Source organism: Manacus vitellinus, unplaced genomic scaffold (genome assembly GCF_001715985.3).
Source record: "Manacus vitellinus isolate BGI_N305 unplaced genomic scaffold, ASM171598v3 scaffold_29_pilon, whole genome shotgun sequence".
NCBI classification, from domain to species: Eukaryota; Metazoa; Chordata; class Aves; order Passeriformes; family Pipridae; genus Manacus; species Manacus vitellinus.
Window position 1 is genome coordinate 3,762,174 of NW_021940207.1, and position 14,093 is coordinate 3,776,266.

Sequence of the window (14,093 nt, forward strand, 5' to 3'; positions counted from 1 at the left end):
TTCAGGGAAGCACTGCCCACTCAGAGTGAGCAAAACAGCGCCCAGGCTTCAGGTGTTGGGCCTGGGGGTGGGACAAACTGACTAACTCCAGCAGCCCCGGATGGGGAGAACCTTGCACCCTAAAACAGCCTGGGAGGCATTGGTGCTGGGTTTTATAGGTGCACGTCACACAGCTCCCTGGGGATCCCCAGTGTCAGTGCATCCCCTCCTGAGCTCCATCACATGGCAGATCCCAAGGATCACAGTCCCAGCTGCCTGCAGGGAGGAACCAGAATCCATGGAGACATGGCCTGTCCCTGTGTATGGGCAGGGATGAACCTGGGAGACGGTTACAGGCACCCTCCTCCTCTCCATAGAATACTTTTATATATATACATAATATATATTAAAATTACATTTCTCTTTACAAAAACAATTCAACAAGAGGCCAGGGGACAGAGCCCATTTGCCCAAACCAGGGCATAAGCACCCCAGCAAGTCTGGGGCAGGGTCCCTTTTGGGGTGTCCCCACCCCCAAAGTGGGGGCTCAGTCCAGAGTCCAGCAGCAGGTTGTGTGGGTGGAGGCGGGAGCACTGGCCCCGTGGTGAGGTGCCTTCTCTGGATCTGACACCACTCACCCCATCCCCGCTGTCACCACCTGTAAGGAGAGGAGAGAACATGAGCTCAGGAGAGGTGATAGTGCCAGCTTGCCCAGAGCAGCATGGCATGGAGAACTACCCCCCCAAAACACATCCATGACCTTACTTCTGGCGGGCGGTGCTGTAGGGATCAAGGAGGTGGGAGCTGGCCTGCTCCAGGTTCCAGTCGAACATCTCCAGCACCCGCTGGCAGTCGCCACGGGACTTCAGCCCCAGGCAGAAGAGCTGCTCCACCTGCAAGGGGACAGGGCATGGCCAGAGGGGTGACAGGAGTGCCACCACTCTTGTGGGAGCTAGGGTGAGGGAACAGAGGTGTGCCATACCTTCAGGTACTGGATGGCCCGTTGGACACTCCAGCCGTGGTTCTGCAGGGCTGCCTGGCACTCGTCGGTGGTCACACCGTGCACCATGTCCTGCACCTGGGGGGAGCTTGTGGTCAGTGTCTGCTGCCACCCCCAAGCAGCACGGAGCCCGTGACTGAAGCAGTGGGCCACTGAGGTTGCCCCCAGTCCTGGCTCTTTCCCCAGGGAGCACTGTTAGCCTGGAGCTGGCATTATTCTGAACATCATTTGTCTCTCCTGGGCTTGGGTGGGCCTCAATAGCCTCAGCCCAGATAACCCAACCTTCTCCCTCCCCAGGCCATTGAGTAGGGCCAAATTGGGTTAAAAGGGCCTTCAATTCCCATTTTAGCATTGCAGTGATATTTATGGCCCCCTGCACATTCGGAGCCCCCTTGTAGCCAATCCCCTGCAGCTGCACTTGGGGAAACTGAGGCACAGGGTGGGGAAAGCTCTTGCCGAAGTGAGCTCGTGGCCAGCATGTGCCCTCCTCCCCATGGATACTGGGCATGTCACTCACCAGCCGGATCTTTTCAGCGGGACGGCAAACATCTGGCCCATCGTAGACAATCTTCTGGAGGCTGCAAGAGGCTTTCACCAGGCACTTGGGCCCAGGATTGCTGTTATTGGAAGAAAAGTTGGCCTTGCAGTCTGGCAGTGGCTGCTGCACCATGGGACGGACGGTGGCTGTGGTGACCTGGCGGGATGCTGGTACCTCCTCTGGGCTTTTAGCCTCCTTGAAAAACTTCTCATACTTGTCCAGGTAGGCAGGGCGCTCAGGCAGCAGGTAGTAGTGGGTGCTGCTGACCTTCTGCCCATCCTTCACAATGGGCAGGATGCAGGGTCCCTTGGAGCAGTCCTTGCCCTGTGCCTGAATGACCTTGGGAGTGGCGTACTTGGGGTCGAGGGCAAAGCTCTGCGTGGTAGGCATAGGCTTCCCTGGTGAGGTGGAAAGGCAGGAGCAGAGGGCAGCACGTTGCTGTGGGGAGCCCACCTGCAGAGCCATGGGGCTGGGTGTCCGGGAGGTGGGCTGCGACAGTGGGTCCCGGGGGGGAATCTGGGGTGGCCGGTCTTCCTCACCCCCTGAGGCTGGGGAAAGGTCCCCTGACCAGCGCCCAGGCTCATTGCGGCGAAGGGGCCGGGGTGGGATTGGAACACGGGGTGGGATTTGGGGCTTGTCATCAGCAGGGGCAGCCGGTCCCAAGGGGACATTGAGCCTCTTCATGCACTCCTGCTGCAGCTCCTCAAAGAGCTCAGTGGTCTGTGTCATGCTGGGCTGTTTGGTCTCCTTGGGGGGCAGGAAGAGGTTGTCCTCCAGCACCGGTCCCCGCTCACCCTCATCCACGAAGCCATAGTTGGTCTTGCCCCGCCGGCTCGGGGGACTGGTGATGGAACACACCTCAAAGTCATCCTCGTCCTGCGCCACGTCATCATAGGCAGGGGGTGGGGGCAAGGGGCGGGCGTCCCAGTCCACCACCGGCGTGGGGTGCAGAGGCCGGGGTAGAGCCCGCGTGGGGCTCTGCGGTGGGGTCTTGTCCAGCAAAGAGAAGGCCTCCATGGCCAGCTTGGCTAATGATGGGGCTGTCAGCTCCCCCACTGGAGAGGGGGTACCTTGGGGCACTTCCTCCCCAAAGTCGATGAGTGTCACCTCGCTGCCCGCCGGCCCCTCGCTTGCCAGCCGTCCGGGTTGCCGCTCGCCCACCTTGGTGCCTGGTACCCGTGCTGATGGTTTGACTGGTCGCAGACCCTTCCCTGTGCCTGTCTTCTTCAGGCAGAGCTTCCGGAGACCCCCTGGCAGACCCTCTTCCTCCTCACTCACTGGGTCGTAGCAAGGCTCTAGGAGGCGACAGAGAGAGATGGTGAGGGTCCCAGCACCCATCCCTGGGGTGCAAGAAGGGGCATCTGCATCTCCAAACCCCCTAACTGCCCCATAGCTTCAGCCACCTTTGCTCACCCCTTGGGTACAGCAGACACACCAGGGCAGGGGGCATATGCCCCAGGCCACCCAGACAAAGAGAGAAAAGAAAGGGGGCATGAAGGAGGGAGAGCAGCACCCAAAGAAGCCAAACTTACTGGTTAGCAGGACGGTAGGCTGAGGCGGGCGTGGAGGTGGCTGCCCTGCAGGAGAAGAGAGAACCCAAGAGAAGGAGAGGCGTGGGGTGAGCGTGTGGAGCAAGCGGCAGCCAAGGTGCTTGTTAGCAGGGTGCATGCTTTGGTCAGCCCCCCATCACTGGTGGGGCGTAGAGAGGATGCTGGTGGGAAGCCACCCCACAAGGGAAGATTGTAGGTTTAGGGGAATTGTGGCATACGCACAGCGCCTGAGCTCCCTCCCCGTGGCAGCTCCGCTGAGATCCCCATACTGGGGAGACCAGCCGTGGGAGGCTGGGAGGGGACAAGGGACTCGGACGAAGGGCAGCAGGGCAGAGTCCAGCCGGGCAGAGCCACCAGCCGCCCACGCTGTTGGCAGTGGCATATGGCCAGGTGACAACACGCCCCATCACCCCAGCTCCCCCCGGGTCTGCAAAAAGCAAGTGCCAGCTGAGAGACAGAAAGGAGAGGGTCCAGCCCGTCACCCTGGCCAACAGGGCATGGGGAAAAGGGCTTCGTGCAGCTGATGGGCAGGAGGAAGGAAAAAAGAAGCTCACTTTTAGTCCTGCCTGGAAGCTGTGTGGGTCTGGCAGCACTCGGGTCCACACCTAAAATGTCAGGAGGGTCCATGGGATTTCCCAGGTACAGCCTGTGGGGAGAGAGGAAAGTGCCTGGGAGTCAGCAGGGGCCATGCAGGACCCCTTGCTCCCCAGGCTTGTGCCTTGGGACACCTCACAGCTCCTCCACCACACACTCTGCCCCAACGAGAAGCGTCCCTGTGAATGCTGGGACACCACACCCCAGAGGCTTTTGCTGCTACGGCACAGAGCCTGGTGCTGTCCCTGTGTCACCCACCCCTCTCCGGCTCCGTGTGCATGATGTGCTGTGTCCAGGGGACTGCAAGCAGGGCTCTGTGTCCAGGGTACGTGTGCGGGGTGCAGCGCCCAGGACACCCCTCCAGCAGCAGGGCGCTGTGGTGCGATGCTGCGCCCAAGGCACAGCGCCCCGGTACTGCCAGGGGGGGGTGCCGGGAGGCCCGGGCGAGCCATCGCAAGCCAGGGAGCCGGCGGGAGCCGGAGCAGCCCGAAGGTTTGGGTGTGTGCCGAGCTCGGTGCGTTCTCGGCAGCCCGGGCAGCACGTACCCAGCGCCCGTGCCCACGCAGCGGGGTGCGGGAAGGCCTGCCGGGGCACGAGCCAGATCCGCGTGCACGGTGCCTCCGTTCAGCCCTCCGAGGGCCGCCGGCACAGCCCAGGACACCAGGGTGCCATTGAGGGGTCAGGCTGGGACCGAGGGCACCTGCAGTGCTGTCCCAGGCCTGGGATGCCAAACAACAGTGGGGATCATGATTCCAGGAGATGGAGTGAGCCTGGTGCAGGAGCTGGCCCTACCCAGCGGGAGCTTTCCAGGCTTTGAAATCCTATCCTGCCCCCCACACGCAGCCCTCCCACGTCCCTCCAGCCCAGTGCTGGCAGAGAACCCCCCATGCCCCCTGCCAAGATGCTCCTGCTCACCCAGCACCCACGCTGGGCACAACAAGTCCTACCTGGCAGGGGGGCATGTGGGACACTGGATCACAAGCACCCAATCCCCCTCCCCCCCATCACAGTTCAGCCAGGGTGTCTCCTGATGGAGCAGGGTGGGGAAAAAAATCATTTTGGTGGATTTTTTTCACAGTTTGCTCTTTGAAAAGACTCATGCTGTTAGAAGCGTGAGGACGGGCTGCAAGCCACGCACATCCATCAGCCCTGGGACACCCAAAAACATTGGGGTAATGTGGCCACCTCCACGGTGGTGCTTACATGGGTCTCCCCCCAAGGACAGCCCCCCATAAGCACAGCAGCCCCCCACCTCCCAAACCCCATTAGTAAGAAGAGGCAAAGGAGTTAGTTCAGCTGCAGGGACCCTACCCAGAGCCACCATTCCCAATACAGCAGTGGGGAACAAAATGCTTCACAGGGAAAGAGGGGGGTAGTAGCCAAGCCGCGGCTTGCTCCCATGCCCAGTGGGCAGTGGGGAAGGCAGGGAGCAGGCAGAGGATGCAGAGAAGACAAAAAGTTTCTTACTCATCAATTTTATCGGGAAACCCCCAGCAGTGCTGCGGGTTGGTGTCTCCATGGCCTGTGTGGATGAAGCTGTTTTTAAGCGGCTGGCTGATGTCGTGGGCTGACAGCCCTGCCACCGAGGTCACCGTGTTTCGGGGAAATTGGCCCACTTTTAGGGTCCGTTTATTCTGACCCCGCCACCAGTAATTCTCGGCCCTAAGGAATAAAAAGGACCTTGTTACTGATGAGGGGATGGGAGGGTGACACGTGCCTGCCCCAGTGACAGGGAAGAGGCAAGGTGACTCGTCCAAGTCCACGCAGGCACGCGGTGACACAACTGGGAAGGGAACCTGGGTGCCCAGCATCCCAACCCTACACTGGCAGTATGCTCTAAATCCTACCCCACATGGTCCCTGCACCCCGTGGTGCTGAGAATGCAGGTGGTGGGGAACAAAGCTCCACACTTGTGCTCAAAAAGATGTGCTCCTTCCTCCTCCCTGCTGCCTCAAATTGTGCAGGAGCCTTGGAGTGATGCCCGCACCAAGCTGCTCATCACCGTGCCCCATGCAGCCAAGGACAGCACATGGGACACGCCTGGGGTCTGATGGGGCCCACGTGGGGGACAGTGGGCTGTGGGGTCTTCCTCGCTCCCTTCCTACATTATTAGTGAGCCCTGCTGTGGGCAGGGGGAGATGGGCAGACAGACAGGTGGGGGCTCAGGCTGTGAATCTTCCTGGAGCCACCTGAGTGGGCCAGATCACCCTGGGGTGTTGGTCCCCAGTGTGTCCCCCAGGAGTCTCCTACTCCAGGACACAGCCACCTCTGGGTGGGACGAAGTGCTCATGTAGCCCAGAGAGACTGGGGAGCACATGGATGGGGCAAGGAAAGGCACCCCAACTGGTGTCCCCCACCCAGCACTGTGCCAAATTAATGTGGGAGGGGTCCAACCCTAAACCACCCCTCTGCCTGCTAGGGGCCCCTCTCCCCGTGGGCAGGGCATGCTGCAGGATGGGGGCAGTGGCAGTGTGGGTGCCAGCCTGGAGAGGCTGGCACGGGCCCCACAGTTTCCTGGAGTCACCTGTGAGTCACCCCCGGCCACCAGCTCAGCCCTTTTCCTGTTTACCTTCCCGCTGCCGCCAGCCAGCCGCCTTACTCAGCGTTAGGACCCCTCGGCAGAGCCACGGCAGAGCCAGGCCGGTACCGGACAACCCACTCCCTACACCCCGGCGGAGCGCGTGGGGAGGCGGGGGAACGGCTCCCCTTCCCCCGAGGCAGGTCCGTCCGGTCTGCCCTCCCTGCGCCCCTCACCGCTGCATCCCGCCGAAGGGATGCTGCAGCCGGGTCAACCCTCCGCTCCCCCTGCTTTCAGCTTCGTCCCACCGAACCCGAGCTCGGACCCCAGGCACAAACCCACTCCGGCGCTGCCCTGGCTCCTCTCCCCGCGACAGCCCCCTCCGCGCCTCGCTGGGTCCCCGGGTGGGCTTTCAGGGAGGTCCCTGCCCCCTGCGCTCCACCAGTAACGCACAAACCCGCACCTGTGATCCCCGCCGAGAACGATCAGGCAGGGGCTTGAAAAGAGGTGGGGGTGTTAGCGGTGCCCCGGGCGGCCTCAGGCGGGGCCGCATGCGGCCCGGGGAGCCCCCCCACCCCAGCCTGCCCGGCATCCCTGCCGGCATCACGGTGGGGGGCAGCCCCCCGCGGGGGAGAAACTAGCACGGGGAAGGGGCTCCCCTCCGGGGAGGGCACGGCAGCCGTGGGGCTCCTGCCACTCTCCGCCGGCTGCCCTCACCCCGCACCCCCAACCTGCACGCTAACGGGGGTAATCGAGGGGCTGGCCCTCCCCGGGAAACTGAAGCAGGGGACGCTGCGCCCCGACTCTGGCCGACTCAGCTGAGCACCGTCCCGACCGCACCGGGCAACCTCCCAGCCCCCTCCCGCGACTCCATCGCCCCTTCGCGGCTCACCTGGGCCGGCGCGCGTGGCGGGGGGCTCGGGACGCTCCCGCAGCCCGGCCGCGATGCGGCCAGCGGAGACGATGTAAGGACGCTCCTGGCGGGGCGGCCGCACCGCCCTCGCGCCGCTCCTTCGACCTTCCTCCTTTCCTCCATCCAGCCGACGCCGCTTCCCCTCCCCCCCCCCCCTGCAATTAAACCGCCAGACCCTGGGCAAGAGTCATCCCCGCGGCGGCGGACCGGGAGCAGCCGGTCCCTGCAGACACACAAACCCGGCCTGATTCACCCCGAGCCGTGACTAACCGCGGGGAGCCGTCCCGGGGCGGGGGACAGGGAGGGACGGGGACAGAGCCCTCCTCCTCCTCCCCTCGGGGCTGTGGGACCGGCGTCAGCGTGGGGACACTGCGCTCCTTTGGGGGATCCCCACTGTCCTCCAGCTGGAAGGGGACAGGCACATCCTGGAACGGGGATGCGGGGCCGGAAGGCCCCCCCACTCCAGTCCGCAGGTCCCAGCACAGTGGGTACTGCCAGCATGGTACCAAGCCCACGGTGCTTCTCCCAGCCCGATGACAGCGGCAAGTCTCCAGGTGCTGGCAGCATGTCTCCACCGCTAACAGCAGGGAGCGGCCCTGGGGCGTGCGGTTTCCCAGGGCAAAGCCATGGGCACAGTTTGGTGAGTCAGCGGGTACGGTGCAGGCAGGGCTGCGGGCACTGTGGGCAGGGCTGTGCCCCCACGGTGCTGTGCTGCCTGGGGGACCACAGACCCCCAGGCAGCTCTGCCTGCCCATGGGGTACACAGCCAGTTGTGCCAGCAGGAGATCCAGCCCTTCCCATCTCTGTTCCCCACAGCTCTGCCAGTGCCCACACTCTCCCCACTCCTGGGGTGCCCTGTGCCCACCAAGGCCAGCTGCCAGTGTGTTCTCTCCCCTGCAACCCTTCCGTGCAGTACCTGCCCTCGATGACCGTGATGATGTCATTCATCTGGATGTGCAGCTTGTCAGGCTCCTCAAAGTCCTGCAGTGCCCTCATGTCAGTGGGCTGGGCCTGGGGGTAGAGGTGGGTAAGGATAGGGGATGCAGCCCCCCATGTCCATCCCTGCCCTGCTTAGAGGCAGGACACGGGGTCTCAAAAATGAATCACCACTAGCCTGTCCTCAGCTGTCACATCCCTGGGGTGGGTCAGGGCAAGGTAGCACCCAGGTTTCTCCTGCTGTGACCATGTCACCACCTGCCACTTCTGCCTGGCCTGAGCTCCCCCGTGTCAACTCCCGCCTCAGCGACATCCTTAACTCTACTCATGCTCGAGCAGAGCCAGTGGACAGGGTGCCAGGGCTCCTGTCTCCCTCCCTGCTCACCCACCTCCACCAAGAAGTCCCGCAGGGCCACAAAGGTGGGTCGGTCCTCGGGCTTATGTGCCCAGCACTGCAGCATGACGTTGTAGATGTCCTGGGGACAGTCCTCAGGACGTGGCAGCCGCTCACCCTCCTTGTCTATCTTGTGCAGGATCTGGGGGGCAAGGGGTGCTGTCAGGGACTCCCAGGTCCCCTCAGCACCAGCAGGGTGAGGCAAGGGGGCAGGTCCCTGCTGAACACCTACCTGGCTGCCGTTGAGGCCTACCCAAGGCTCCTGACCATAAGTGAACATCTCCCAGAGGGTCACTCCGAACATCCAGGTGTCGCTGGCATGGGAGAAGGTGCGTGTCTTCAGGCTTTCAGGAGCACACCTACATGGGGAAGGACGTGAACATCAGGTTGTCTGTGCTGCACCCCCCAGTCTCCCCCTCCTCAAGGCTCACCAGGCGAAGGGGACCTTGCGGTGCTCCTGCATCACATAGTGGTCATCGTTTTTTGGCAGGGCCCGCATCAGCCCAAAGTCCCCGATCTTGACGAGGTCATTGGAAGCCAGCAGGATGTTGCGGGCGGCCAGGTCACGGTGGATGAAGCGCTTGGACTCCAGGTAGGCCATGCCCTTGGCCACCTGGATGGCATACTGGCAGAGAGTGGAGATGAGGAAATGGCCCTGGTTCTTCCGCAGTCGGTCCAGGAGGGAGCCCAGCGGGGCCAGCTCTGTCACCTGGGCCATAAGGAGAGGACAGCAAACCAATCAGTCCAGGGGCACCCTGGCTGGGCTGGCTTCCAGCCTCCTTGTACTCCACTGGGGATGCCAGCAGAGGACTTGGGGTACAGACACAGCCTGGCTTTGCTCATGCCATCATGTGGGACCCACATGGGGTGGCATCAGTGTTGGCCCTGTTCCCCCACACTCACCATCTTCATGGGGTGGGAGAGCACCACACCATACAGGCGGATGAGGTTCCTGTGGTCCAGGGAGTGCATGGCATTCACCTCCCGGATGAAGTCATCCAGTGCCTCTGGCTGGCTCAGCACATCTGTCTTGAGGCACTTCACTGCCACGTTCAGCTACGGCCAAAGCAGGAGTGAGCCCTGAAGTGTCTTCCCCTGTAGGCAGTCCCACTGCCCAGCTCTCCACCCCCCTCATGAGCAGTCTCTCACCGTCTTGCCGGCAGGCGTGCACCACTCTCCACGACGCACGACGCCGAAGGAGCCGTCACCCAGCTTCTCAAAGATCGAGAGGTCCCGCTCCCGCACAAGGCAGGTGAGGGAGTGTTGGCCCCCAGCCTCGGGGGGTGGTGGTGTGGGGGGCTTGCGGAAAGTACTCTGGGGCTGGGGTGGCAGCTCCGACTCTGGGCGCTTCCCACTGAACACCTGTGGGACATGGAGGTAGGTGAGACGTGGATGTGAAGATACCCGAAACCTTTGGGTCTGCAAGTGAGTAGTGCTGGGACAACCCCTTGTCTGGGTTGTACACTCTAGAACCCACTGATGACCCCTAACTGGTGATGAGCCAGGGCAGTCTGGTTGTGAGATCAAACTCTCTTCCTCCAGCAGCCTGCACACCAGGCTGCGATTCCTGTGGAGGGAAGGGGTTGTGCCTCTCACAGCAGCCCTGCAGCGACTCCCCAGCAGCCACAGTAAACCAGGCCAGTAGCCAGAGAGGGCCCTGGGCACTCCTTGGCCAGGCTATGGCCACACAATGTGCCTGGGCACAAAGCCAAGGGAAACCTCCAGCTTGGGCCGAGTGTGTGGTGACACATCCCTGCAAAGACATGGGCTTTGCATTTGTGCTGCCTGCCACCACCACCACCCAGAGCGGATGGGCTCTCCTTCCCTCTCCTTCAGCTGGGACTGATGATGTGCCCCACTGGCCGGGGTCCATCCCAGTCTCGGCAGCCAGGACCCCTGCAGGGTGCGTGGGGGCTGGGCCCAACATGCGGTCGGGGTGGGAGGTGGCATTCCTGCCATTTCTTCTTTAATAGAAGTAGCCTTCTATTAAAAGCCCATCCTGACCATGTCCCAGCACAGATGAGTCACAAAGGGGTGAGGCCATGACCCAGTGCCCAGCTCGTAACTGTTCTGCTCTTCTGGGGATGCCAGCAGCACCAGCTTTGGATGGGATGGCATATGGAATATGTGACCATTCCAAGGTCCCCTGTCCTGGTATGCCCCAGCCTGCAGGTACAAGGCTGTGCCTCCTTGCTGTGAGGCAGCAGGGCAGGCAGAGTCCTGGGCAGTGCTGCTGCCCACAGAGCTGGCTGAAGCAAGATGCACAGGCTCTGTGGTTCCCTAGCTGCAAACAATTTTCCTGGCAAAGAGGCAAATAATGAAGGGAATGAATTTTCCAAGTGCTGGGGCGGCAGGGCTGTCCTTTCCTGGGAAGTGACCCAGGAGCCTGCATGGGACCAGGGCACACACTGGCAGTATCACACCACAGGCAGGACTCCCCCAGGGACCAGTGGCATAGGCAGAGCCAGGCACCTGGGAAGAGTACGGGGAGAGGTCTAGCTTCTCCCATTTGCCTCAGTTTCTGTCACACCTGTCCCTCTCTCATCCCTACCTTGCTCATCCAGGATTTCCGCTTGCACATGGCTTTCCTCCGCTTCACTGCCTCCCACAACCGCCGCTGGCCTACAGGATTCAGGGACACAGTGACTGTCACAACCCAGCCCAGGGTAGAGGTCCTCTCTAGCCCCATGGACCACATGCTCCTCTGGGCTTCCCAAAAGATGCTGCGCATCCAGCTGGGGATAAGGGGGAGGTCTGGGGGGGGTGTACACACCAGGGCGTCCCATGCCGATCTTCTCCAGATCCTCATTTTTGACGTACTCGAAGTGGGAGAGGCGTGTGACATTGAGCTCGTCCCGGATGCGCAGGAAGTACTGCTGCAGCTGAAGCTCAGTGAGCAGCTCCAGCAGCCAGTCCGTGCCCTCCTCCGCCTGCATGCTACAGCTCAGCCTCTGCCGAGACACAATGCCGGGTTAGGGGGAACCATGCTCCACTCCTCTCTGCCCCATCCCCGCTGGGGAGTCACCCAGAGGGGCTCAGAACCACGGCTGGGGTGCTGCTGTGAGGGACACTAGCAGACTGATTTCCTGAGCCTGTCCCCAGCTCTCTGGGGGAGGCCGGGAGAGGCACCGCATCAGCAGGACACCCAGGGACAGGCAGGACAGACTGGCTCTGCCCTGTCATGCCCACAGAAACACCAGCCCACCCCTCTGCTCCAGCACAGGCTATCCCCTGGAGGGGTCAGAGCTTCAGGATGCATGTGCCTGCCTGGATCCCTCTGCTCAGCTGGAGGGGACAGCTGTCCCAGCCACCCGGCCAGGCTGCAGGACAGACCCATGGTAGGTTTCCTCTGCCTTGGCTGGGCAGACAAAAGGAGGGGGCAGACAGGGACATCAGGGTCACTAGGGGGTCCTGTTGCCCCAGGACTGAGGTACAGGGCACCCCAGCGCTGCCAGCATCACCCCCCCGAGCTGTGTCGGGACACAGGGAGGGAGGGACAGGGCCAGGTCTCACACACAGTTCTCCACACCCCCCACCACTCCCCATCCGTGCCTGCTGTCCCAGCTCTCCCCCACTTTCATCGCCACCTTTTTGGAAAGGGACACAGCTCTGTCTCCCACTGTTTAGAGCGGGAGGGAAGTTGGGACCGCCGTCCTGGCTCCACAACACATCAGCCCCCTCCATCCTCTCCTCTTCCCCGGGAGATGACATGGCTCCTGGCGTCTTCACCCGCTGTGCTCGGCTCCCTCGGCCGCGTCACCGCAATTACAACCCTCGGCACTGGGCTAAAAATACGGCGGGCGCGGCGAGCAGCTGGGCACGGGGGCACATGGGGGCAGGCGGGGACACACAGGGCCAAGGGAGCTGCCAGCTCCCCTGCCCGCAGGCGATGGGGAGAGGGCCGGGCGACGGGTTTGCCCGGGGCGAGGGTCGGCACTTACTCGGTAGAGGCGGAAGCGGGTGAGGAAAGGGAAAGATCGGTGCAAAGCCTGGAAGCGCCGCATCCTGCCTGGCTGCCCGCCGCCGCCCCGGCACGCGCTGATGTCCCTTCCCCGGTGCCGGCGTCCACGGCCGGAGCCGCTCACATGCAGCCGGGGCAGCCGCAGCCCTCAACGCTGGGCTACAGAAGAAGCCCCCCGGGCTCGGCCGCCCCCATATACTCCCCGAGCGCCAGGGGGCTTCGGCTGTCCGTCGCCGGACGCGGGGCTTGTGGCTTCTGCCCTCCTTCGCATCCGATCTCGATCCTCTGGACGCCGGCCCTCCCCTTACCCAACGCAACGGGGCCCGGGGCGGGGGGTGGCGGCAGGCAAGGGCTGGGGGTCAAACTCCCCCGGCCCGGAGCCAGCTTCCTGGGGACCCCCGCCGCTGGCACGGGCTCGGTCCCGCGGCTGGCTGCCCGCAGCGCTCCGCCAGGAGGGTTATTTTCAGCCGGGCTGGGACGCGCGCCCAAGGGGCGCGGGCTCCCATCAATGTGCGGCTTTCTCGCCTTGTTCGGCGGTCGCCGGCAGCTGGAGCTTGGACCCCCGCTCCCATTACCATGGAAACTCGCCCCGGCCTTGGGAAACGCTCCCAGGCCTCAGTTTCCCCCCCAGGAAGCAGGGAGGGAGGGAGGCAGAGGAGACATCCGGCTCTCTGCTCCCCAACCGAGGCCACAGGCATGATGCCAGGGCGATGGGCACTGCGGGGGGAGTTTCTGGCTCAGCAAACATATCCGCTGCCCAGCTGCCAGGCCCCACGGGGCTCTGCCGTGGGGTGCCACCAGCACCCTGCACCTCGCTCCCCTTCCCCAGTAGGGCTGGTACCCAACCCCAGCAGTGCTGTCCGCCCGCGGGCTCCCCAGGGAGAACAGCTGGCCGTGCCGGCAGCCACAGCATGAGAAAGGAAAGACCCACAGAAACCTCTTACCACAGCCCCCGCCTGCCTGGCCCCCCCAAAATGTGGCCATTGCTATGCCAGGCAGGCAGCTAAGAAGGAGTTAAGTGCATCTCCAGGAGAAGAGGAGTCTCCACTGTGGCTTCCACTGACACTGGGATCCCAGCTGGCACCCGGCAGCACAGGCACTGGGCACAACAAGCCCATTGACCAGGGACAACTGGGCACAGTGCCCTCAGCACCAACCTCTGCCACGCGCCAGCTTCCCCCTTCCCAGCTCAGGGGACATGGGGGCGGGGGGTGCCCTGCCTTGAACGGAGCATCACTCTCATCAGGCAGGAATGACACCCACTGGGACTGGCACCCAGTGTGCTGCCTCCTGCACCTCTAAATCCCAGGTAAGACTGTCCAGTTCAGCATCCACACTGGGAATGGGGGAACCCAGCCTTACCCACCATGCCAGGGGTGGTTCCGTGCCTCAGTTTCCCTCTCTGCAACAGACCCACAGGCACAGTGTTTGGGTTGGTCCTGCAACCTCGGCTCTGAGTGGGGCAAGGAGTCCTGCCAGCAAACTCCCATCCTGAAGTGTGGGAGCCACAGATACTCATCCCGTCCCCACCAGGTCCCCGGCACAGGTGCTGCTCGGCCCTTGGTGCCCTGCACACACTCGCCATGCCGCACACACCCAGCCCTGCAGCGCCAGGGGATGCACCCTACGTGCACCCAGTCTCATGCATGGGCGGTGAGGACGCTCACATGCACTCAGGGACCACACAGGCGCAACCCCCCGCACCCTGCG

General features: G+C 63.1%; 1 protein-coding gene across 5 annotated transcripts in view; it reads right to left on the bottom strand.

Annotated features, from left to right (window-relative positions):
- Window positions 1–349: 349 nt before the first annotated feature.
- The window catches only part of TNK2 (tyrosine kinase non receptor 2), a 20,456-nt gene continuing 6,712 nt past the window's right edge, over window positions 350–14,093 (bottom strand). Inside the window, exons 1-16 of one of the 5 annotated variants that reach the window (XM_018075040.1) lie at window positions 12,364–12,470; window positions 11,196–11,373; window positions 10,974–11,044; window positions 9,572–9,784; window positions 9,326–9,478; window positions 8,854–9,131; window positions 8,655–8,781; window positions 8,418–8,564; window positions 8,009–8,103; window positions 5,129–5,323; window positions 3,622–3,713; window positions 3,050–3,094; window positions 1,497–2,812; window positions 962–1,057; window positions 745–872; window positions 350–637 (exon numbers count right to left, since the gene is read on the bottom strand). In XM_018075040.1, coding sequence (XP_017930529.1) covers window positions 631–637; window positions 745–872; window positions 962–1,057; window positions 1,497–2,812; window positions 3,050–3,094; window positions 3,622–3,713; window positions 5,129–5,323; window positions 8,009–8,103; window positions 8,418–8,564; window positions 8,655–8,781; window positions 8,854–9,131; window positions 9,326–9,478; window positions 9,572–9,784; window positions 10,974–11,044; window positions 11,196–11,373; window positions 12,364–12,426 — 3,204 coding nt within the window. In that variant the 5' untranslated portion in view covers window positions 12,427–12,470 and the 3' untranslated portion in view covers window positions 350–630. Of the gene's footprint in view, window positions 638–739; window positions 873–961; window positions 1,058–1,496; window positions 2,813–3,049; window positions 3,095–3,621; window positions 3,714–5,128; window positions 5,324–8,008; window positions 8,104–8,417; window positions 8,565–8,654; window positions 8,782–8,853; window positions 9,132–9,325; window positions 9,479–9,571; window positions 9,785–10,973; window positions 11,045–11,195; window positions 11,374–12,363; window positions 12,471–14,093 lie in introns of those variants that run through there. The other 4 variants (XM_018075041.1, XM_018075042.2, XM_029960808.1 and 1 more) reach the window with 4 other exon arrangements.